Source organism: Amblyraja radiata, chromosome 9 (genome assembly GCF_010909765.2).
Source record: "Amblyraja radiata isolate CabotCenter1 chromosome 9, sAmbRad1.1.pri, whole genome shotgun sequence".
Lineage (NCBI taxonomy): Eukaryota > Metazoa > Chordata > Chondrichthyes > Rajiformes > Rajidae > Amblyraja > Amblyraja radiata.
The window spans coordinates 6,210,265-6,232,838 of NC_045964.1; the positions used below are offsets into that span (position 1 = coordinate 6,210,265).

The window sequence follows — 22,574 nt, forward strand, 5'->3', positions numbered from 1 at the left end:
CGCCTAAAATAAATATCGATTTTTCCCACGGCGACCTAATTTTAGTCGCTGTCAATTTTCAACATCTTGAAAAATACTCTGCGACCTAGCTCAAGCCTCGACTACGCGGAGACCACTTTTGACCATGAAGGAGAGTGACGAAAACCTCCTACGACCTCGTAGCGAGAGGTCGCCCAAGTGGGACAGGGGCTTTACTTAGTTTCAAAATGTGGGCTCTTAATCAGAGAAGGGGGAAAAAAAAAATCTATTACAAGAGTGGAATGATCAATACCAAAATAAAAGGTAGCCAAAATGAAGGAACGATTAAATGTTTTATTTATGAAATGTACAGATATTCTTCTCATAGGGAAGAAAGTGAAGGCACAATCCAGGAAAGGGTGATAGCATTCCATCTGAAAGCACTTAACCGTTTGCACGACACATTCAGTTCAATCAGAAGCTCCCAATCGATCTTCGTAAGGAAGGACTTGGATGCTCATCGCCTTTCCACGTGCGCCTTGGGGGGGTGGGGGGGACATGAAACAAGTGAAGGTAGTTGGGCAAGTATTCTGTGCACAGCCTTCAGTGAAGGGAGCATCTCCTGTGGTACATCAGTCCCTCCACTGGTCCATACATGTACTGACACTAACATATCCAAATTAAAATTAAATCCTGAATGGGATGAGACATTCAGGCTCAAAACAAAATGAACTCCAGTCTGAGAAACAGAACAAATGAGTGAACCTTAGTCTGAAGACTTTGGTATTAAGTTAAATACTGGTGAGTTGATCCTGGGCAGATTCCAGTCAGTGTGCAGAGCCCAGGAATCTGTAGTGTGCTGCTTGGCAAAACTGAAGTTCAGAATTATCTCAAGGCTCAAAAGTAAAATGTGCGACTGGTTTAAGTGTCTGAATGCTGGGCTAGCCTCACACTTAGTGCTCCTTTGTTGACATCCCCCTCACATCACAATACTGTGTTGCCGTGAGCTGCCGACCAAACAGGATAAACACATTCAGGCACACACACACAACCGGAGTTAAATATAAACAGAGTGTAATGCCATATCTAGTTAATTAACAGGCAATACAGGCATTCTATCCTCGCAGGACGAGCAATGCATCAAAAGCGAGTGGAGCTAAACAAGCACAGGGTCATCTTTAGTGTTCACTGGGACATATAATTATCGAAAAAAGGGTGACCATTCCCTCTTCACACGCAGCAACAAAACACACTGACAGAAAGGAACCTGGCCAGACTGCAGCAGCTGGCAAAGGCAGCACTTTTCACCACCATCTATGTTATTGTTTCAGCATAGATGGAGACAGGGGGAGCCAACAGGAGTCCCAATGACAGCCAAGTCAAATAAGTATGATACATGGGTAATTACAGTATTCTCTTGGTTTTCGGTGTTAGGGAATGGATACGGTTAAAGACTGGCCTGGAAACATCACAAGCGGAACAGACAAAGTAAGGCTGGAACTAAGGGACTAAACTGGCAGCAAGGGACAATTAATAGCAAGTAACCTAAAAACCACAATTTATACAACTTTGGATGAATAAATACCCCATAATCAATAACCCCGATCAGAAAAATGAGCAAATACAATTTAAAAGCACCTGATTGCCATCCCCTCAGTCTTACACAGTTCAATCGGAGAACAGCCCATTCTAAGGAGCACCAGTACTGTGCAGTCCACGAGTCATGAAATCCCTCAGGTATGACTGGCTTCCTCTGCTAATCATATCCTGAAGGTGCAGCATTTCCCCACCAGCAAGGCGGATTAGTTTGCCCTGCAGCCAGCTGTTCGGTGGTACCCAGGTGAAACGCGCCACACGGCAAACTAGAGGGACACAGAAATCGCCACACTGTTAACGATTTCCACGACTGCCCAGGAGTGGGTGAAACCAACAAAATGACTGGCGCTCTCCCATGCAATTGATAAACTTCTCTACATAATCAGGTAACACATCAGTGACGTCAGAGGCGGACAGAGTCTGAGTGGAGAGCTGGCCGGCTGAGGATTCAGTGAAGGAAACGGATGCTCATCTTCTGCTCAACATCAACCTTCTCCAACACCTGGAGGGGAGGAAAGAAACAGAAGGAGAAAAACAGAATTGAATTCTGCAAACGGTGAAAACAGCAGGCGGCATTGATAACAGAGAGGAAAGTACTACTGGGTACAGGTCTGTCTCTATAACTCTATAATGCCAGCTGCAGCACATCCGAGTGCAGTTCTATCCAATAAATACTGGAAGGGGGTGCCGACCGGTTGGGTATGGCTACCCTGCCTGCAGCTGTCCGTTATTTCGCTTTTTTAATTTTTAGCGTGTTAAATAGTGTTTTGTTTTGGGAGGACTAGTCTTTTTATGTGGGGGGTGGGGGAGGAAAGGGGGCTTTTCCTAGTCCCTACCTGGTCGGAGAGGCGGGCTTTCCTCCGAGCAGCGTCTTCAACCCGTCCCCGCGGCCTACCAACGGGTCTGGACCGGCCTTTCGTGAGGGTACCGGCCAGAACCATGGCTTCGGCGGCGGTACAGCGCTATCGCGGAGCGGGCGATGCCTTGCCCGGGTCGCCGGCTGGAGCTCCGGAATACTGAGACCGCAGGTGACAACATCGCGATTCTGTGGAGCGGGCGGCGGCGCTGACTTTAACATCGGGAGCCTGGGATCTCTCGGCGAGATTACCAGTGGTGGAGATCCGTCCAGCGCGGCCTGACGGCTTCGGAAGCCGCGGTCTCCGGTAAGGAAGCGGCCGTTCCAGGTGTCCCAAACCGCTGAGAGGGTTCTCTCGATGCCGGAGCACCATCACCCGGCGAGAAGGGCCTGAAACATCGGGCCCCGTAGCGGCGACTGCGGAGGCCTCATTAGGCCCGACTATGGGTGGACAAGGGGATGGGGACTGGACTTTGTGCTTTCCCTCACAGTGGCAACCATGGGGGGGGGGGGGGGGGATGTTTTTACGTTTTATGTTAAATTCCTTTATAATGTTATGTTGTATTCTTATTAATGTGCTGCAATGGCAACTTGAATTTCACTTCACCAATTGGTGTATGTGACAATAAATGAACATTTGATCATTTGAGCACAGGTCTCTCCCTGTATATTGCCGTGATATAGTACTACAAACCTGCAACCCCCTCCCAATCTTATGTCATCGTTATCCCTACCCCCCCCCTCACGCTCTCCCTTCCATCTGCTCCTTCCTCTCCCGTTACCTTCTGAAACTCCATGAAGGAGATTGAATAATCGCCATCCTGATCTGCCTCTTGAATGGTCCGGTCTGCAATGCTCCCTAGCTGCTCATCCGATATGTTCACTCCCACCATCATGCGAAGGACCTGATTGAAGAATAAACAGATGATGAATGCATATCTATCAAGTGTGGGGGCGCTGCTTCTAAAAGGCAGCCAGCATTATCAAAAGACCCACACCGCCCCTGGCCATGGTCTCATTTCACTCATACCATCTGGTAGGTCTAAGAGTCTGAAACCACCAGGTTGAAGAATAGCTTCCCCCCCCCCCCCCCCCCCCCCCCCCCAAAAGCCACCGGGCTCTTTAATACTACAACACTACGGTGCAGCGGCAGAGTTGCTGCCTTACTTCGCTTGCAGCACCAGAGACCCGTGTTTACATGTGCTTGTCTGTACGGTCTCCCCGTGACCAACCGGGTAGGTTTACTCTGAGATCTTCGGTTTCCTCACACACTCCAAATACGTACAGGTTTGTAGGTTAATTGGCTAGGTATAAATGTAAAAATTGTACCTAGAGTGTGCAGCATAGTGTTAATGTGCAGGGATCGCTGGTTGGCGAGGACTTGGTGGACCGAAGGGCCTGTTTCCACATTGTATCTCTAAACTAAAACTCCACTAACCTATGAGCCATGGAGTGTCTTTAGTTGCAATGAGGATTTGGGGCTTTTTTTGCAGTAGTTATAAGGTTATTCATTTATTGAATGTGTTTATTTATATGTTATCTATGTGTGTTGTGTAACATGGCTTTAATGTTGTGGTACGTAAGAATTTCATTCTGTTGTCGGTACACATGACAATAAGCGAGTTCGGTATTTCGGCTGCGTATGCCTAGGTCATAGGTCACAAGCGAAAAACACTCTCGGCCGCCGTGCCGCGGCATGGACACAGACCTGCGCCTCATCCGCAGCCAGGATCGATCCTAGGTCTCTGGGGCTGCCGAACCGCCACTGGACCATCCCCTCCCCCCTCCCACCGAGCGCCCCCCCCCCCCCCATCCAGGGACAGCCAGAGACGTCAGGAGTCAGACGGGGACGGTGCCCCCAGGCCCACAGCCAGCGCGGAGAAACAGCGCTAAATCCAGCTACCTGGACTTATGGGAAATATGGCCCAGGCTTACAGCCATTGTGGATAAGCAGCACAAACTCCACGGCTCTGGGCTGGTGTCCTGTAAGTCCAGGCAAGCCGTAGACGGAAAGTGTCTCTGGATCTCAATTGGAGAGCATTCCATAAGTGTTAACGACAGAGGAGTTATAATTTTCATGCAAGACAGCCTGGATTAATGCAGTTTAAGATCCAGCAGAAGTCGCTCATTACCTGCAGGAGCTCCTCTCGAGAGATCTTATCATCCTTGTCCAGATCATAGAGCCTGAAAGCAACTGAAATGGAAGAGAGAGGCATGTCTATTTGTTGAAAAATCTGGGCAACACAATTTAATTAGCCATAGAAAGCAGGATTGCACACAGCAGACAGGAGAGTCACATGGGCTTAACACAGAACGGGTCTTCTGCATTCAATCATATCTCCCTCTGCCATTCCTTTCATCTTTCCTTCTGGGAAAGATCAGCTTCATTAGTCCTTTGCTTTGTCTCCTCTTACTGTTACATATTTCCTTCTATTAACAAGTTCTTAGTGTGGCACCATCCTACAGAATGCCTTATCCCAAGGATAGAGGAAACCTCCCGGCTGTCCCAACGATTGTTCGCTTGTGGCAACAAGAAGATAAAGACAAAAAGGTGGAGTAACTCAGCGGGTCAGGCAGCATCTCTGGAGAGAAAGATCTCAGGTCTTGAGACGAAGCGCCACCCATTCCTTTTCTCCAGACTTGCTGCCTGACCCGCTGAGTTACTCCAGCTTTTTGTGTCTATCTGGTTTAAAGCAGCATGTGCAGTTTTTAGATTAGATTAGATTCTTTATTTGTCATTCAGACCTTTCGGTCTGAACGAAATGTCGTTGCCTGCAGCCATACATGTAATAATAAACAACAAAACACACAATAAACACAAATTAACATCCACCACAGTGAATTCACCTGGCACCTCCTCACTGTGATGGAGGCAAATCTTAAAGTTACTGTCTCTTCCCTCCTCTTCTCCCTCTGCACTGAGGCGATACTCCACCGGGCGATGGTAGTCATCGATATGTTCACTCCCACATACCTTGAGGTCACATTGCATGAATGTGGGATAGAACATGTCTTAACAGTGTGCTTAATAGTGCCATGCGCATGCGCGCTCACACACACACACTGGAGGGGAAAAGTGAGAGACTGAAAGCACAACTACAGTGTGGGAGGAATATGGAGCTGGCAGCAATGGTGTGAATGAGTGTACCATGCTGAAACTGGGTGCTGTGGCTTTTCATGCAATGCTCTCAGGAGATTTGTAGAGATGAATAATGAGCATCAAATTTTTAATACAGTTTGGCAATTTCTATCCCTATGAGTAACACACCAATGTCTTTAATATCGAAAATAGAAACCAGTTCACACTGCTGTTGGTGCAACTGTTAGCTCCCAATGGCTGGACTACACCCATCTGGAAAGTATGGGACAACCCATTTAATCCTATACCCAGATGCTGACACACACACACACACACACACACACATAGGCTCTGTTCCGTCTGCCTTTTATGATACCACATTTTCCCTATCCTCTATCAGAGCTGACCAAATCACTTACAGAGCAGCTTGTTGTTCCTGCTGTTGAGTGGCTCAGGAAGCTGAGGGCTCTTGTTTTTGTCACTTTCCTCGATGGGCCGGAAATGAGCAAGAGTCCGCATAAAGCCTCGAAAATTCACTTGATCTTCACTGAGCACATTTAGAGAGGGGAAAAAAATGGTCAGGATAGTCCATCAACAGTAAATGTAAAGTCTCATTAAATGCCATTTAGTAAACACAGCAAAAGATTGTACCATTTTGACGACTCCTCTGTGAAATCTCTTCAGGGTATGTCTACTTTGAAGACGTTCTGCTCAATCCGATGGGAATTCTGCAAGTCCCTCTCCCACTGTTCCCCCTCTGATTCCTAATGCTCTCTGACCATGTTTTAACCTGGACTTGCTACGGTTTCCTTGGTGCTTGCCTGTGCCAACATCTTGTGCCTCATGACTTCCAACTTCAGTTCCAGACCTCCCAGTTCAGAGCCAACCCAGATATCTGATACCAACAGCTAATCCACCACCTCTCACAACAGTTCTCCATCTGTGCCTTGCGTTCCACACTGGCCGTCATACACTGGCACCAGCAGGTCCTTGTTCTGACCGTCCCACAGCTCTGGGCCTGTCCCCCAGACCTGCCAGACGAACGCTTCCTAACCAACCTGGACTCCACCAAAGATCACTGCTTGCCCGCCTCCAGTCCGGTCCCTCCGCCAACTCTCCTCGCTTCAGCCACCCGCAGGCCCAAAGCTTCACTGCTGGATCGTGCCACATGCCAGACCGCCGCGGATAAAGGCACTAACGTTGCCAGGAACAGCACCCAATGTCTGCCACCTACGACCGGATTCCAATTTCACCATCGACCCTTCTCTGCACTGACCTCCATTAACTGCATCGACTGAGAGAATGGAGCAACTGGGCTTGTACACTCTGGAGTTTAGAAGGATGAGAGGATATCTCATTGAAACATATAGGATTGTTAAGGGTTTGGACACGCTAGAGGCAGGAAACATGTTCCCGATGTTGGGGGAGTCCAGAACCAGGGGCCACAGTTTAAGAATAAGGAGTAAGCCATTTAGAACGGTGACGAGGAAACACTTTTTCTCACAGAGAGTGGTGAGTCTGTGGAATTCTCTGCCTCAGATGGCGGTGGAAGCAGGTTCTCAGGATGCTTTCAAGAGAGAGTTAGATAGAGCTCTTAAAAATAGCGGAGTCAGGGGATATGGAGAGAAGGCAGGAACGGGGTACTGATTGGGGATGATCAGCCATGATCACATTGAATGGTGATGCTGGCTCGAAGGGCCAAATGGCCTACTCCTGCACCTATTGTCTATTGATTCTTATCTTTCCCTCACCTACCAGCAAGCCAGGCGGCCGACTCATCTGTGTTCCAGGCTCAGCTCTAGGTCTCGAGTCTCCACGTTGTCAGCTCCAATACCATGTGGTCTGATTAACCTGGGTCCTACTTCACCCCCCCCCCCCCCCTCCAACAGGGAACCTCTATAATGGGACCACTGGGAATAAAGTGGGGCTTTTCCGGTTGGCTGCCAGTGGCTACTGGTGTTCCATAGGGCTCAGTGCTGGGGTCACCACCCCACATTGTACATCAATAATTTGGATGGTGGTAATGATGGCTTTGTGGCCATGTTTGCAGATGATACAAAGATGGGTTGAGGAGAAGTTAATGCAGAGGAAGCAAGGGGTCTGCGGGAGGACTTGGGACGGGTTGGGAGAGTGGGCTGAGAAGAGGCAGATGGAATACAGCGTACTAAAGTGTGTGGTCATACACTTTGGTGGCCCAGGAATAAAGGCATAGACGACTTTCTAAATGGGGAGAAGATTCAGAATTTGGAGATGCAAAGGGACTTGGGAGTGCTGTTGCAGGGTTCCCAAAAGGTTAATTAGCAGATTGAATCAGTAGTAAGGAAGGCAAATGTAATGCTAGCATTTATTATGAGAGGACAATATAAAAACAGGGATGTAATGCTGAGCTGTCTATGTTGTTTAGCTTTGTTAACGTCACATGTACTGAAGCACATTGAAACTCACCGCATTTGGTGTATTGAGAGGCATTTTGGGCCCCGTACCTGAGAAGGGATGTGCTGGCGTTGGAGAGGGTCCAGGGGAGGTTTACGGGAATGACCACAGGGACGATTGGATTAACGCATGATGAGTGTTTGATGGCACTGGCCCTGTACACGCTGGAGTTTAGAAGGATGAGGGGGAGACCTTGGAGTGACTTTATTCCATGGATAGGAGGAGATTGACGAGTGTTCTTCATGAGGTGTATAAAATCATGATATGGTGAACGCAGATTTTTTTAAATTCCAGGGCAGGGGAATCTAGAACAGAAGGCATAGGGTTAAGCTGAGAGGGGACTGATTAGGAACCCAAGGTACAACGTTTGGGTACACTCAGGCTGGTGGGTATATTCAATGAGCTCCCAGGGGAAGTAGTTGAGACAGGCACCATAACTTTCAAGCGATTTGGACTTGGATGGGAAAGGTTTAGAGAGATATAAAGAGATATAATACAACCAGAATAGGTCCCTTGGCTCAAAATTTATCTGCCGAACATGATTACATTACCATCACATATTTACTTGCACCTAACCCATATCCCTCCATTCTCTGCATACCCATATGTCTATCTAAAAGTCTTTCCAGGAACTCGCCAAACTCTCTGTAAAAAAAACCCACTTTAAGCTTTGCCCCTCTCACCTCAAAGATATGCCCTCTTGTGTTTGATTTTTCCATCCTGGGAAAAAGATTCTGACCTCCTATCCCATCTACACCTCAATTTTATACACTTTTGTCAGGTCTCACCGCAATCTTCGGCATTCCAGAGAAAACAATCCAAGTTTGTCAGACCTGGGACAATTGGGAAGTTTTAATAAGGAGAACATAGGGACAAACAAGTAAATGGCAAAGCCAGACAACTCAGCGGGTCAGGCAGCATCTCTGAAGATGGGTCTCAACCTGAGATGTCACCTGTTCCTTTTCTCCAGAGATGCTGCCTGACCCGCTGAGTTACTCCAGCTTTTTGTGTCTGCCGTTGGTTTAAACCAGCACCTACAGTTACTCCCTATACAAGTAAATGGCAAATTCAGGTTCAATGCAATATCCCGCTCCATAAAACATATGATCAGTCCCTTGAATGGGATTAGGGATGAAGCTCTAACACTGCTACAAGGATGGGTCAAATGCCTCTAACCCTGGCAGGACTGGATAGACCACCTTCATTTTCACTCTCTGGAAAGGGAAGGAAATGTAATGAAATACAAATATCTCAACCCTTAAACCTACTGCGTTGACCCATCATTTGCCAAATGGGCGATCACTGCACTAGGCATTGAGTTAGAGGCATGACAGAGGCAACACTAAGTAGGAATTAATTAATCACTACTTACTTTTCTGGGAAAAAGGCATTAATGATCCTGTCCCCCAAAGGGTTAATGGCCAGTTCCGGAATTCTTTGGAAATCTTCACGACTGTGGTCAGAAAGACAGAGTAGAATAATTAGTAACATCCCAGCCACCCTCAATTCCCTAAATCAGAGGGTGGGGAACCTTTTCATGTTGGAATGCCGCATTAAGTTAGCTGTAATCTAATAAGGCCGCATCCAAGAAACTTCAATTAGATATACTTCAAAATGTACATTATTTTGTTAAAATAGCCCTCATGACTTACTAATGTTTTAATTGTGGCCGTCAGTCAGGGAGGATTAGACAATAGACGATAGGAGTAGGCCATTCAGCCCTTCGAGCCAGCACCACCATTTAATGTGATCATGGCTGATCATCCCCAATCAGTACCCCGTTCCTGCCTTCTCCCCATATCATATTATTTTGTTGAATCTTCTTTTGCTCGTTGGTATTATAAATACGTTCATTTTAAGATTTAAATTAAAATAATAAAAGACGAACAAAAATATATTAAGAAAAATTAAAGGATTTGTTCTATAAAATTTGAATTCATTCAAAAGGCCGCACTTAACGGCCTTTAAGGCCGCAGGTTCCCCACCCCTGCCCTAAATCACATAAACATTTACCATTTTTCACTTCAAATACCTGCAATGATCCAGTAGCACATTTAATTGTTTCACAGTAAGTGTGGCAAGTTGGATCAAGCAATCCATCCTCTGGTCCGGGACTAATTTCTCCCAATCAGTGAAGGAAGACCAAGCGAGCACCACAATAATGATCCCCCTCCATTCCGTCCTGTAGACTCAATTCGCAACTCTTCAGTTCTTTTCTCTCCCCTTCTGTCTTTTCATCTCTGGCCTTTGTCCAACCGTCTGTCGATCAAACGCATCCCTCACCTGTAGCCACATATGACTTGCCAGAGTTTGTCCTGCCCCTCTTCTCTTCTTGCTTTCTTCCCACCTCAATCAGTCTGAACAAACAATCTCGACCCGAAACGTCACCTATTCTTGTTCTCAATGATTTCTTTATTATCACGTGGACAAAGGTACAGTGAAATATTTTCTTTGCATAGAGATCAGCAACTCCATACATAATCACAATCCCCTGGTTAGTACAGAACAGCCCATTGAGTCTATATTGGCACTATTTTAGTCCCCGCTGCAACATCGCCTCCATTGTGGACATCCCGCGAACAGTCGGCCTTCTTGTACGGTCGGGTTGCTGCCCCGCTAAGTTGCTCCAGCACTTTGTCTTTTTTTAATACAATTCTCGCCTGCACCAGGTCCATTGGTTCAAGCTCCACCAGACCTCAAACAACATTCCACAGAAGGCATTTCCCAATATAGTCTCAGGAGAGCCTTGGCCCAGAGAATCCCACCTTTGTTGACAAGCTGGAATGAAATCCCCATTGCCCTCTCAGGTGAATGCGAAGGAGGCCTGCTGTACTGTCAGAACGGTTCTGACGGGGTGGTCATGGTGGTGCAACGGTAGGGTTGCTGCCTTACAGTGAATGCAGCACCGGAGATCCCGACTATGGGTGCTGTCTGTACGGAGTCTGTACACCCACCCGGTGACCTGCGTGGGTTTTCTCCGAGATCTTCGGTTTCCTCCCACACTCCAAAGACGTACAGATTTGTAAGTTAATTAGCTTGGTAAATGTAAAAATTGTCCCTTGTGGGTGTAGGATAGTGTTAATATGTGGGGATCGCTGGTCGGCGCGGACCCGGCGGGCCACTGTATCTCAAAATTAAACTAAACTAAACAGTTTTCTCCAATATCCCGAACACTGTTAGATCTGCTGCCTCATAGCTCCAACAACCCAGTTTCAATTCTCTGACTGTGTCGCATTTGCACGTACTCCCTATAACTATAAATGTACTCTTGCTGCTCAAATTTTCTTCCATATTCCAAAGACATGGGGGTTGGGTAGGTTAATTAGCCGCTACAGATTGCCCATGAGTATGCAAGTGGTGGAATCTGGGGAGAGTTGATGGGAATATGGGAAGAATAAAATGGATTAGGCTCGGATCAGAGTAAAAACGTGCGCGCAATGGCTGCCATGGACCAAGCTGCCCAATTTCACACTGAGAACACAAACAGCATCATATTGTTATTCATAGGACCTGCTGAAAACAACCCCGTTGCCACATTTTATTACGATATTGACAACAGTTCAAAAGAGCAGCATTGACCACAGGGTCCACTTTGAAATATGAAGGTCAAGGACACTCCTCCTATAGCAGAATGGTACGTTGCTGCTGCTTCAGTTCCACAGACCCCGGTTGAACCCAGATGTCCACTGCTGTGTGAATTTTGCACCTATTACCTGTGACCAGGTCGGTTTCCTCCAGACCCCATTCATATTTCCTCCCACTTCATCCCAAAGTGAATTGGCCAGTGTAAGTTACTCTCTACAGTGGGTCGGTAATGAGGGGGGGGGGGGGGGGGGGGGGGGGGGGAAGAGCGCCGATGGGCATATGAGAGGGAATAGGTTGCAGGGAGATGTCGAGAAGAATGCTCCAAAGGCAGGCGATGGTTCGACACCATAAAAATTCCCGCATCGAGTGGCAATGAGGAAAATAAAATAAATCAGGCTTGTTTTTGCAAGCCACTATGGTGGTGATGATGGTAGTGAACTTGCTGACATGAACTTGCCGGCATGACGAGAACTGGCTGACCTTGGGGAAGGGGGGGGGGGGGGGGAAGTGAAGGGTTGGTGGAGTCACAACTGGTTTTAACTGCAAGGAACCGGCAAGAACAATAAATTCTTTAAATATGTAGCATACTTAGTTGTCTGACAAACAATTAAACAGATTTGTGCATTCCTTTGTGGCCTTCTTTCGTCTGTAGCCTCACAAAACCCAGTGCCCCACAGCTATTTTTATAGATTTTAGAGATAGGGATGAAACGGGCCCTTCGGCCCACCGAGTCCGTGAAGACCAGCGATCACCCAGTACACTAACACTATCCTATGCACTAAGGACAATTTACAATTTTACAATAGCCAATTAACTTACAAGCCCTTATATCTCGAGTGTGGGAGAAAACCAGAGCACCCGGAGAAAACCTACATGGTCATAGGGAGAACGTACAAACTCCGTACACACAGCTCCCGTAGTCAGGATCGAACCCGGGTCTTACCTGCGCGGTAAGGCAGCAACTCTATCGCTGTGCCACCATGCTGCCCGCTAAATTAGACTTTGTAGCTAGTAGAACATTTTCTGATGCAGTTTGCCCTAACTTTTGCTGATAACATTTTTACAACCAAATAAACATATGCAATCAATTCAAGAGCATGAATTGCACAAAATAAGGTAGGTTTCAACAAGTTAATTCCATGTTCTTCCTCGGCACCAGTAGATGAATGAAACATAGTTACCCCCTACGTTGGAAGCACCAAATTAGACAGTTTGCATCAAGTAGAATACTTTTTGATGCAGTTTGCACTAACATTTGCTGAGGGTTTGCAACAAAAACATTTCCAATCAATTCAGCAGCATGAATCACATAAAATAAAGTATTTGAATAGACCTTTTAGTTAATGGCAGAGTACTCGAAATACAGGTTCTCTGCATTGGAAACTAGAGTAGACATTGCAAATTAGAGAGTTTGCAGTAAGTTGAATACTTTTTGATACGGTCTGCACTGATCTTTCATGAGTAACCTTTACCACCAAATATCCTTCATATCCTTTAATGGCTCAAACATTTGCCACTTTTCCCCACAAAATATGCAATCATCTCTTCTGGCAAAGAAACGTATAACAATTCTATGCAAAGTCATTTCTCAATTAATAACATTAATTATTTCAATAATTTCCCTTCCTGCCAAGTGAGAAGAGACACCCTATTTTCTAACCACAGATATTACTCCAAGGCTTATTATCTCCACCAGTGATTTACATTTAATCATGATTATACTTTATTAGCCAAGTAAGTTTTGCAACATACGAGGAATTTGATTTGCCATACAGTCATACCATTAAAAAGCAACAACACACACCAAATACATTTTAACATGAACATCCACCACAGTGATTCCTCCACATTCCTCACTGTGATGGAAGGTGAAAAAAAGTTCAATCTCTTCCCTTCTTTGTTCTCCCGCGGTCGGGGGTGTCGAGCCTTCCGTTGATGGAGCGATTGTGGTTCCCGTAGCCGGCAGTCAGGCACTCTGCGTCGGGGCGATCAAGCTCCTACATCGGGGGGATGTCAGCTCCCCACGCCGGGCGATCTAACCCCGGGTCGGGGCCGGTCGAAACTTTCTGCGTCATTTAAAGCTTCCCGACATCAGTCTCTACCCAAGACTGCGAGCTCCTCGATGATGAAATCCACAGGCCGCGGTTGGAACGTCGATGCCAGGCAAGGGATCGGCTCCGATGTCAACATCACGCCCCCGCGGTGGGGCTCAAAGTCAGTCCCGAGCAAGGCCTCCAGCTCCATGTTAGGCTGCAGAGCAACCAGAGATACGATCCGGAAAACAATCGCATCTCCGACAAGGTAAGAGATTGAAAAAAAGTTTCCGCCGACCCCCTCCCCCCGCATAAAACAAACCAGAGAACATTAACACAAACTTTTAAAGCACATTAAAAATAACAAAAAAAAAGACGAAAAGACAGACAGAATGTTGAAGAGGCTGCCATCATGAGCTAAAATGCTAAATGGGGGCAAGGCTATCTTTGACGGTATGGGACAGGTACCCACTCAGTAGGTTGGTTGAAGGAAAAGGATCACAGGAAAGTGGGATGTTTTTAACAAGAGTTATTGACAAGACTAGGACACGCGGGTCTCTGTTAGAGTGAAGGGCAAGGCAGGCAAACGTTAGGAAGCTTGGATGACGATGGAAATTGAGCCTTCGGGCAAGAGTGAGGAGGAGGCATGGTATATGCAGCTGGGATCAAGCGTATCCCATGATGAGTTTAAGAAGCAAGCTAAAAAAGGAAATCAGAAGGGCAAAAAAAGGAGACAGGAGAAAGTTCTGGCAGATAGCATTAAGGATTGTCCCAAGAGATTTTATAAGTACATAAAGGGGAAAAAGGTGACCAGAGAGAAAGAATGGGGCCCCTCAGGAATCAAAGCAGTCAACAGGAGATGGGCAAGGTCCACAATGAGTATTTCTCCTCTATTTTTACCATGGAAAAAGACAGGTTTTGGGGTGGTCAAAAAGGTAGATGGGGTGGTCAAAAAGGTCTTTGCCACATTGGCAGTCATCAGATATTGAGTATAGAAGTTGGGAGGTCATGTTGTAGTTAAACAAGACATTGGTGAGGCCGCATTTAGAACATGGTGTTCATTTCTGGGCGCCATGTTATAAAAAAGATGTTGTCAAGCTGGAAAGGGTACAGAGAAGGACGTTGCCAGGACACGAGGGCCTCAGCAATAGGGAGAGGTTTTGCAGGCTAGGACTCTACTCCTTGGAGATACAATATCACAAGGAATAGATTGGGTAGACGCAGAGTGTCTCATACCCAGAGTTGAGGAAATCGAGAACCAGAGGACATAGCTTTCAGTGAGGGGGGAAAGATTTGATAGGAACCAGAGGGGAAACTTTTTCACCCAAAGGGTGGTGGGTGCATGGAACAAGCTGCCAGAGGAGTTGGTTGAGGCAGGTACTATTACAACGTTTAAGAAACATTTGGACAGATACATGGATAGGACAGGTTTAGAGGGATATGGGTCAATGCAGGCAGGTGGGACTGGCATAGATTGGACAGGTTGGTCGGTGTAGGCAGGTTGGACCAAAGGGCCTGAATGCACACTCTATGATTATGTTCTGTATTTCTTTGAACATCCAAAAAAGTAATCTAAGTAATCTTCCTCACATTGTGCATGTTTTGTAACTCCAACAATGATGCCCGCCAAAACATTCTGAAATTAAATGAGCAATAACATGTCTTCCACCTGAAATGGAAATAATACCTTCTGATGAGTGTTCACCTATTGCAGATAAATTTTAGCATAAATGAGGACAGAATATTTGATGTACCAGTTTACTTTAAGTTATCCAATTAGTGAACCATTAGGCTGCACAGTGGCACAGTTAGTGGAGCTGCTGTCTCACAGCTCCAGCTACTTCAGTTCTGGTGTTGACAACACATTTTCTCTGTGATCATGTGGGCTGCACCAAATCCTCCAGTTCCACCCATTCCTTCTCTCCAGAGATGCTGCCTGTCCCGTTGAGTTACTCCAGTATTTTGTGTCTACCTCCAGTTAGTTTGTTGGCCATGTAAAGTGCCACAAGTAGAGATGAGTGGCAGAGTGTGGGGGAATTGATGGGGAGGAGGCGAGAAGAAAAATTGAATTAGTGCGAGATAATACAGAAAAAAAATGGGCGCTCAACAATTGGCACAGAGTGAGAGAGGGCCAAAGGGCCTGCTTCTATATTGTATGATGGTGGTTCTATAGCAGGATTACACAGTTCAAGATCTTTGCATCCTTCCTAATCTCTGGCCTACTTTCTCTCACATTGCAGAAGATATAATTGCCCATCTCTCATGAGTATGTGCGCTTTAGGTATTCCCACCACAAATAGATGTGAACCAGATCGTCATGAACAATAGGAATAAATTAGAAATCCTACCCATTGGGACTGTGGAAACTAATGAGCAACTTGACGAAGTGTTCAGCTTTCCGATTAGGCAGTCTGATGAGGGTTATTTTCAGTACAGAAACTTAAAATCAATACAGAACGATTGCCATCAAGGCCACAGACTGTACAATGGTGTCATGCATCAAGAGCCCTTAAATGGTTTTATAAAGGGGAACTAGACCGTTTCTTTGTTGCAATGAGTAAAATCATCACAGCTCAAAGAACCACAAATCAGTGCCAGAAATCTACTCACATTGGAGGCGACACAGCTACTAGAGCCTCACAGATTCAGCGGCCCAAGTTCAATTCTTCTTCAAACCCTCCACTGGTTGGCGTCAAACCAAACACAAAAGATGTTGGAAGGAACTGCAGATGTTGGTTTACACCGAAGATACATATAAAATGCTGGAGTAACTCAGCGGGACGGGCAGCATCTCTGGAGAGAAGGAATGGTGACTAGAAAGATGGCTGTGGTGGTTTGAATTCAATCATCTCACCACTGGACATTTCAGGGTAATGTCCTAGCCCCAACCATCTTCAGCTGCTTCATCAGTGAACTTCCTTCAGCCGCAAGGACAGAAGTAGGAATGTTCGCTGATGATTGAACAATGAGAGGGGTTCTCATTGAAACATATAAGATTGTTAAGGGTTTGGACACGCAGGGAACATGTTCCCGATGTTGGGGGAGTCCAGAACCAGGGGCCACAGTTTAAGAATAAGGAGCAAGCCATTTAGAATGGAGACGAGGAAACACTTTTTCTCACAGAGTGGCGAGTCTGTGGAATTCTCTGCCTCAGAGGGCAGTGGAGGCGAGTTCTCTGGATGCTTTCAAAAGGGAGCTAGATAGGGCTCTTAAAATAGTGGAGTCAGGGGATATGGGGAGAAGGCAGGAATGGGGTACTGATTGGGGATGATCAGTCATGATCACATTGAATGGCGGTGCTGGCTCGAAGGGCCGAATTGCCTACTCCTGCACCTATTGTCTATTGTACAGCAGTTGTGACTCTTCGATTAAAGCATTCCACGGTGGCGCAGCGGTAGAGTTGTCACCTCACACGTCAGAGACCTGGGTTTGATCCTGACTGTTGGTGCTGTTTGTATGGATTTTGTATGTACTCTCCATGACCACGTGGGTTTCATCTGGTTCCAAAGATGTGCAGGTTTGTACGTACGAAAATTGGCTTCTGTAAATTGTGCCAATTGGGTAGAATAGAACTAGTGTACGAGTGATCGCTGGTCGATACGGACTCGGGGGGGGGGGGGGGGGCGCGAAGAATGTTTCCTCGCGGTGTCTATAAACTAAACTAATCCAAAAGGAGCAAGGCCTAAATATCACTGAGAGGTGGGAACATTTGCACCATACAAGTACCAGGGAATTATGATATCCAGCTAGAAAATGTCCAAGTATCACCTCCTGACATTCAACGGCATTAACATCACTGTAACTCCCATTATCAATATCCTGGAGTGACCATGCACACAACATTGGTTCCTAAAGCAGGTAGGAGGCTCAGAATCCTGCAGCAAGCAAATTCCCTCCAAACTCCAAAAAGCCTGCCCACCATTGACAAGGCTTAATTCAGGACCATGATGGATTGCTCTCCACTTGCATAGATGAGTGGCATTTCAACAATAGATTCAGATTCAGATTCAAACTTTATTGTCATTGTGCAGTGTACAGTACAGAGACAATGAAATGCAGTTAGCATCTCCCTAGAAGAGCGACATAGAATATGAGCAATAAATAAATATATTTACGTGCATACAGTCATAGTAGTGCAATAATTTTTTTCCTGGTGGAAGGAGTGTCTGGGGGAAGGGGGGGGGGGGGGGGGGGTGATTGGCAATCACCGAGGTAGTGTTGAGTGATGCAACTCAAGAACCATTAAAAAAAAATCATACCTACATAGGAGCCCACTTGATATGCACCCACTGCCATTCACCCCCTTCATAATTGACGTGCAAAAGCAAGATTCCTTAAGCACCACCTCCCAAACCCATGACCTCCACTAACTAGAAGGGTAACAAAAGTACGGGAAGTTGCTATGCAACAGCCTGATTTGGAAATATACCGTAGTTGATTCAAAATCCCGCAACTCTCTCCCCAACAGTATTGTGGGTACGCCCACTGCTAAAGAACCGCAGCGGTTCAGTGAAGCAACTAACAACCACCTTCAAAGTCAACTAAATGCTGGCTCAACCTGGAGGCCCACATCCCATGAATCAATTTAAAAAATGCTGACCTGAGTGTTGTCTACACGGAATTTGCACCGTCACAATGGCCACATGGGTTTCCTCATGATGCTCCCGTTTCCGCCCACAACCAAAAGACATGCAGGTTCATTGGCCACTATAAATTACCCCTATTGTACCCATAGTGAGGGGGGGGGGGGGGGGGGGATAGTTGACAAGAATGCGGAATTACTATAATGCGATTTATACATATTAGAGCAAATGCGCTGGAGTAACTCAGTGGGACAGGTTGCATCGCTGGAGAGAAGCAACGGGTGATGTTTCGGGTCGTGACCCTACTTCAGCAAATATGTGGTCTGCACTCACCAAGTATACTGAGAGCTTTTCTGTGCTGTAACTCTCAAAGACTCCTTGTGCTCAATCCAGCCTGACTTTTGATGATGAAACATGTCTAGCCTTGATCGTGTTCCTCAAGTAGAACAAACTACTCACTGACTGCTTACCACATACAAATTAGATGTAACACAGCCCAGAGATTGCAACATATGCCACCAAGGTTGGGCTAGAGCACAGGGAAGTCCCATTAGAACACTACAGTAGTGTCTAATGTCTACAACAATGTCTGTGTCGAACATGATGCCAAGATAAACTACTCTCATGTGCCTGCACATGATCCATATCGCACCATTCCCTGCGCCTATCCAAAAGCCTCTTAAATGCCACGCCACTATCGTCTATATCCACTGCCTCCCATGTCAGACCTTCACGCACTTTCCAGACACCCAGCACCCAATATGTTAAAAAAACAAATCTTACCCACACATCTCCTTTAAGCTTTGCTGCTCTCATCTTATAACTATGCACTCTAATCTTGGATATTCCCACACAGGGAAATAGGTCCTGACTGTCCATACCTCTCATAATTTGATATACTTCAAACAGGTCTCCCCTCAACCTCTGGCGTTCCAGAGAAAACAACCTCTTCTTTTAAACGCTAATACAGGCATAATTTTGCAAACCATCTTCTGCAACCTCTCCAAAGCCTCCATCCACATCCTTCCTGTATTGGGGCTACCAGAACTGCACGTAGAAAAGCTGCTCTATATCCTGCTATGTCCTTTTGACAGCCTTCCAGACAGTCCATAAACCCAGCAATCTGCAAACTTGTTAACCAACTCAACTACAATTACCAAGTCATTTATATAAGCAAACTACAGACGTTCCACCACAAATCCCTCCCGAACACTGCTGGTCACAGACCTCCAGCTTGAATATCTTCCTTCTACTACAACCCTGTCTACTATGAATAAGGCAGTCCTGAATACATACGACAAAATCACCGTGAATCCCTTGCATCTTAATCTTTTCGATCAGCCTACCACAGGGGATTAAAAAAAAACCCTTACTAAAATTAATGTCGACAACATCGGCTGCCCTGAAGATAGAAATAACTGAAGCTGGAGTAACGCAGTGGGACAGGCAGCATGTTTGGATGGAAGGAATTGGTGAAGTTTCAGGTCGAGACCCTTCTTCAGACAGTTCCTCCCTGCACACAACATCCGCTGCCCTCTCCTCATCGATCACTGTCGACACCTCGTTACTTTCTCCCAACAGCAGTAGTGCAGCTAACTAATCTTGTGCTGTTGCTCCAAAGCGGCCATTTGAAATACAGAGGTAGGATGTGTCAGCAAAAAGCACCTTGGTGACCCACATTGGAGAAGGAACTGGGAACAAAAACAGTAATAGCACTAAATAACAAAACGCAAAGGCAATTAAAAATAAAACAAACAGGCCATTGTACAAGGTTTCACAATAAGCTGGGAACTGATTGACCAAACAAAGGAAAGACAGTACATCTTTACCTGAGCGTGCCATTCTCTCCCTTGTCAAGGCTGGTGAATCTGCTGTACAGGCGTGTAATCTGGCTATGAGAGACTGACAAAGGAAAAATAGATGTTATCAAAAATTAAGTTTTAGGTTAAAATGTTAGCATGTTGGTGTTCAGCATCAGTGAAGGGCAATTTCCCTCTCCCATACATATAACACAAGCAGCCACACAGCATTCACAACCAGACCCACACCGTCCTCCCTGTCATTCTATTGTCCCCAAAAGCCCATCTCCACTACCCCCTCCAGCTGCACCGATCCATATCTCCCTCCTCTGTTCTCTCGGGCCGACTCACTCAATCCTCCTCTCCTTCCAACCTCTCTCTATCCAAAACTACTTCTCCCTTCCCTCCTTGACCCCATTTCCAAGCCAAGCCCTCCCTCTTCTCACCCATTCCATCCTCTTCCACTCACCCCCTCCTCTTCCCCTCACCTCTCCCCTCCCCCTCCTCTTCCCCTCACCTCTCACCCCCTCCTCTTCCCCTCCCCCTCCCCTTTCACCCCCTCCTCTTCCCCTCACCTCTCCCCTTTCACCCCCTCGTCTTCCCCTCACCTCTCCCCTTGCCCCTTCCTCTTGCCCCCTCCTCTTCCCCCCACCCCCTCCTCCCCTCTTCCCCTCCTCTGCCCTCACCCCCTCCCCCTCGCCCCTTCCTCCTCTTCTCTTCCTCTTCCACTCACCCCTTCCTCTTCTCCTCACCTCTCCCCTCACAAACGTTCCCCTCTCAGAAACCTCCATCCCTTGCCTTTCCTCGACCCATCCTCCCAGCCCCTCATCTGGCCGCACTCACAGCCCGTCTCCTTCTTGATGTCATCGATCTCCTCGTCGCGGAGCAGGCTGGACGCCCTGGAGCCCATCCCGGCTGCTGTTGCTGCTGCTGTTGTTGTTGTTGTTGTGCCTGTGCCACCACCGCTGTTGCTGCCCGGCTGTTATGCTTGTGCTGCTGCTTGTGTTGCTACCGCTGCCGCCTTGCCTGGGCTGCTGTGCCGGTGGTGGTGGCTGTGGCGGTGGTGCTGCTGCGCCGGTGGTGGCGGTGGTGGTGCTGCTGCCCGGCGGCTGTCCCTCTGCTACTACTGCTAGGCTGCGGCCTTCGCTCCACCCCTCCCCCAGCCCCGCCCCGCCCAGCGCCGCCGCTGCCGCCGACGACAGCCCACTTCCGGCGGCCAGGCCCGCCCCGCCCCGCCTGTGACGCCACCCCATGACGTGTGGGGGGCGGGGTCTCATGTCGTCACGGGCTGCAGCTGGCGGCTGCGCAGTGGCTCCCTCCTCTGAGCGCCTCGTAAGCAATGTGACCACTTTGGACTGGGATGAGGTGCTTCATTGTCCCATGTGAGAAGACAAGGCGCAGTGAAATTCTTTGCTTGCATACCCCAAGGTATACAAATAGCGGACACCTACAACGCAGACAGAGATACAAAGCACGGTCTCATTGACTGTGGGCCGACCCGCGAGGCTTCACCATCGCTGCCGCCAAGTCTCCGTTAGGCCCGGGCAGGCTTCGACGCCCGGCTTTTCCGCAACGTTCTGCAAGGCCTGTGGGTAGCAATGTTACAAAATTTTGAGATTTTAAAAATCAAGTCTGCAATTTATCCCATCAGATAAAGCATAAAAAGAAGTTTAATTTGACACCTAATTCACTTTCATATCTCAAGTATTTAAAAAGTTATGGCCATTTTCATACTCGGAAATTAGCATCTTGTTCCCTATTGATTTTCTATGGACATAACAAAAAAGCTGTGATCGTGGACAGTCAAAAGCCCATAACTTTCTTAAAAATTAAGAGAACTGAATGAAATTTTCAGTTATCATAGATTGAAGCATTCTGAAACAAATATAAAATAATCTTACTTGGATGACCTGAAATTAAAGCATATAATTAGTTAGTTACCCAATTGTAGCTAATTCCAAACTTCAATTACTAGATCTAAACATCTATCCATTTCTTAAGAAATGATTAACATTTTTAAATAGCCTAAGTGTCCAAATAATATTCACAAAGAATTCACAATAAAGCATGATTTTTAAATCTTATTTACATTAATTTATAGGCCAAATGGAAGGAATTTAGTGTTCAATTGCTGTAAATTAATGGCCATTTAAATCAGCTTTCGACTGGGATCCTGTGGAACGCGCTGGTTTAGAACGTTCACATTGCAGTAGATTTGTGCCCCAAATGCCCAGAAAAATACTGCGGGATTTAATGGGGCCCCAAATTAGCTACTCGCAACATAAAACTTTGTATAAAGGGATCTTAAGAAGCGCCTTTTAATGTAAAAATAAACAACCTACCTTCCGTTGTCCCCTGTATGAGATCCGACCCGTTGTCGGCGGTCGCGGGTTTAGAGGTTAATTTTTAACTTACTATAATAATTAAATAAACCCGTAAAATGTAAAAATAGCTCCAGCGAGCGAAACTTCAAGCGATTTTTCGTCAGCAACTGAGGTAGGCTGAACAAGCTCGATTTGAACAGCCTAGGGAAAATCGCGTTTTAAACCCGCCCCCCTCTAAACGGCGCCATAATCACACACACGGGCTGGGACAGATCTGCAGCGACGCTTAAGGTAGGTTTTGCAACATACCTACTGTGGGGGCAAGTCG

General features: G+C 46.7%; 1 protein-coding gene across 1 annotated transcript; it reads right to left on the reverse strand.

Annotated features, from left to right (window-relative positions):
- Positions 1 to 292: 292 nt before the first annotated feature.
- On the reverse strand, positions 293 to 21,133 carry chp1 (calcineurin like EF-hand protein 1). The gene is made up of 7 exons (XM_033026585.1): positions 20,766 to 21,133; positions 19,953 to 20,025; positions 9,295 to 9,375; positions 5,909 to 6,036; positions 4,543 to 4,604; positions 3,193 to 3,315; positions 293 to 2,056 (listed from the first exon to the last, which is right to left on the reverse strand). The coding sequence occupies exons 1-7, from the start codon at positions 20,830 to 20,832 to the stop codon at positions 2,003 to 2,005; spliced, it is 588 nt and encodes a 195-aa protein (XP_032882476.1). The 5' UTR covers positions 20,833 to 21,133; the 3' UTR covers positions 293 to 2,002.
- Between the last annotated feature and the right edge of the window lie 1,441 nt (positions 21,134 to 22,574).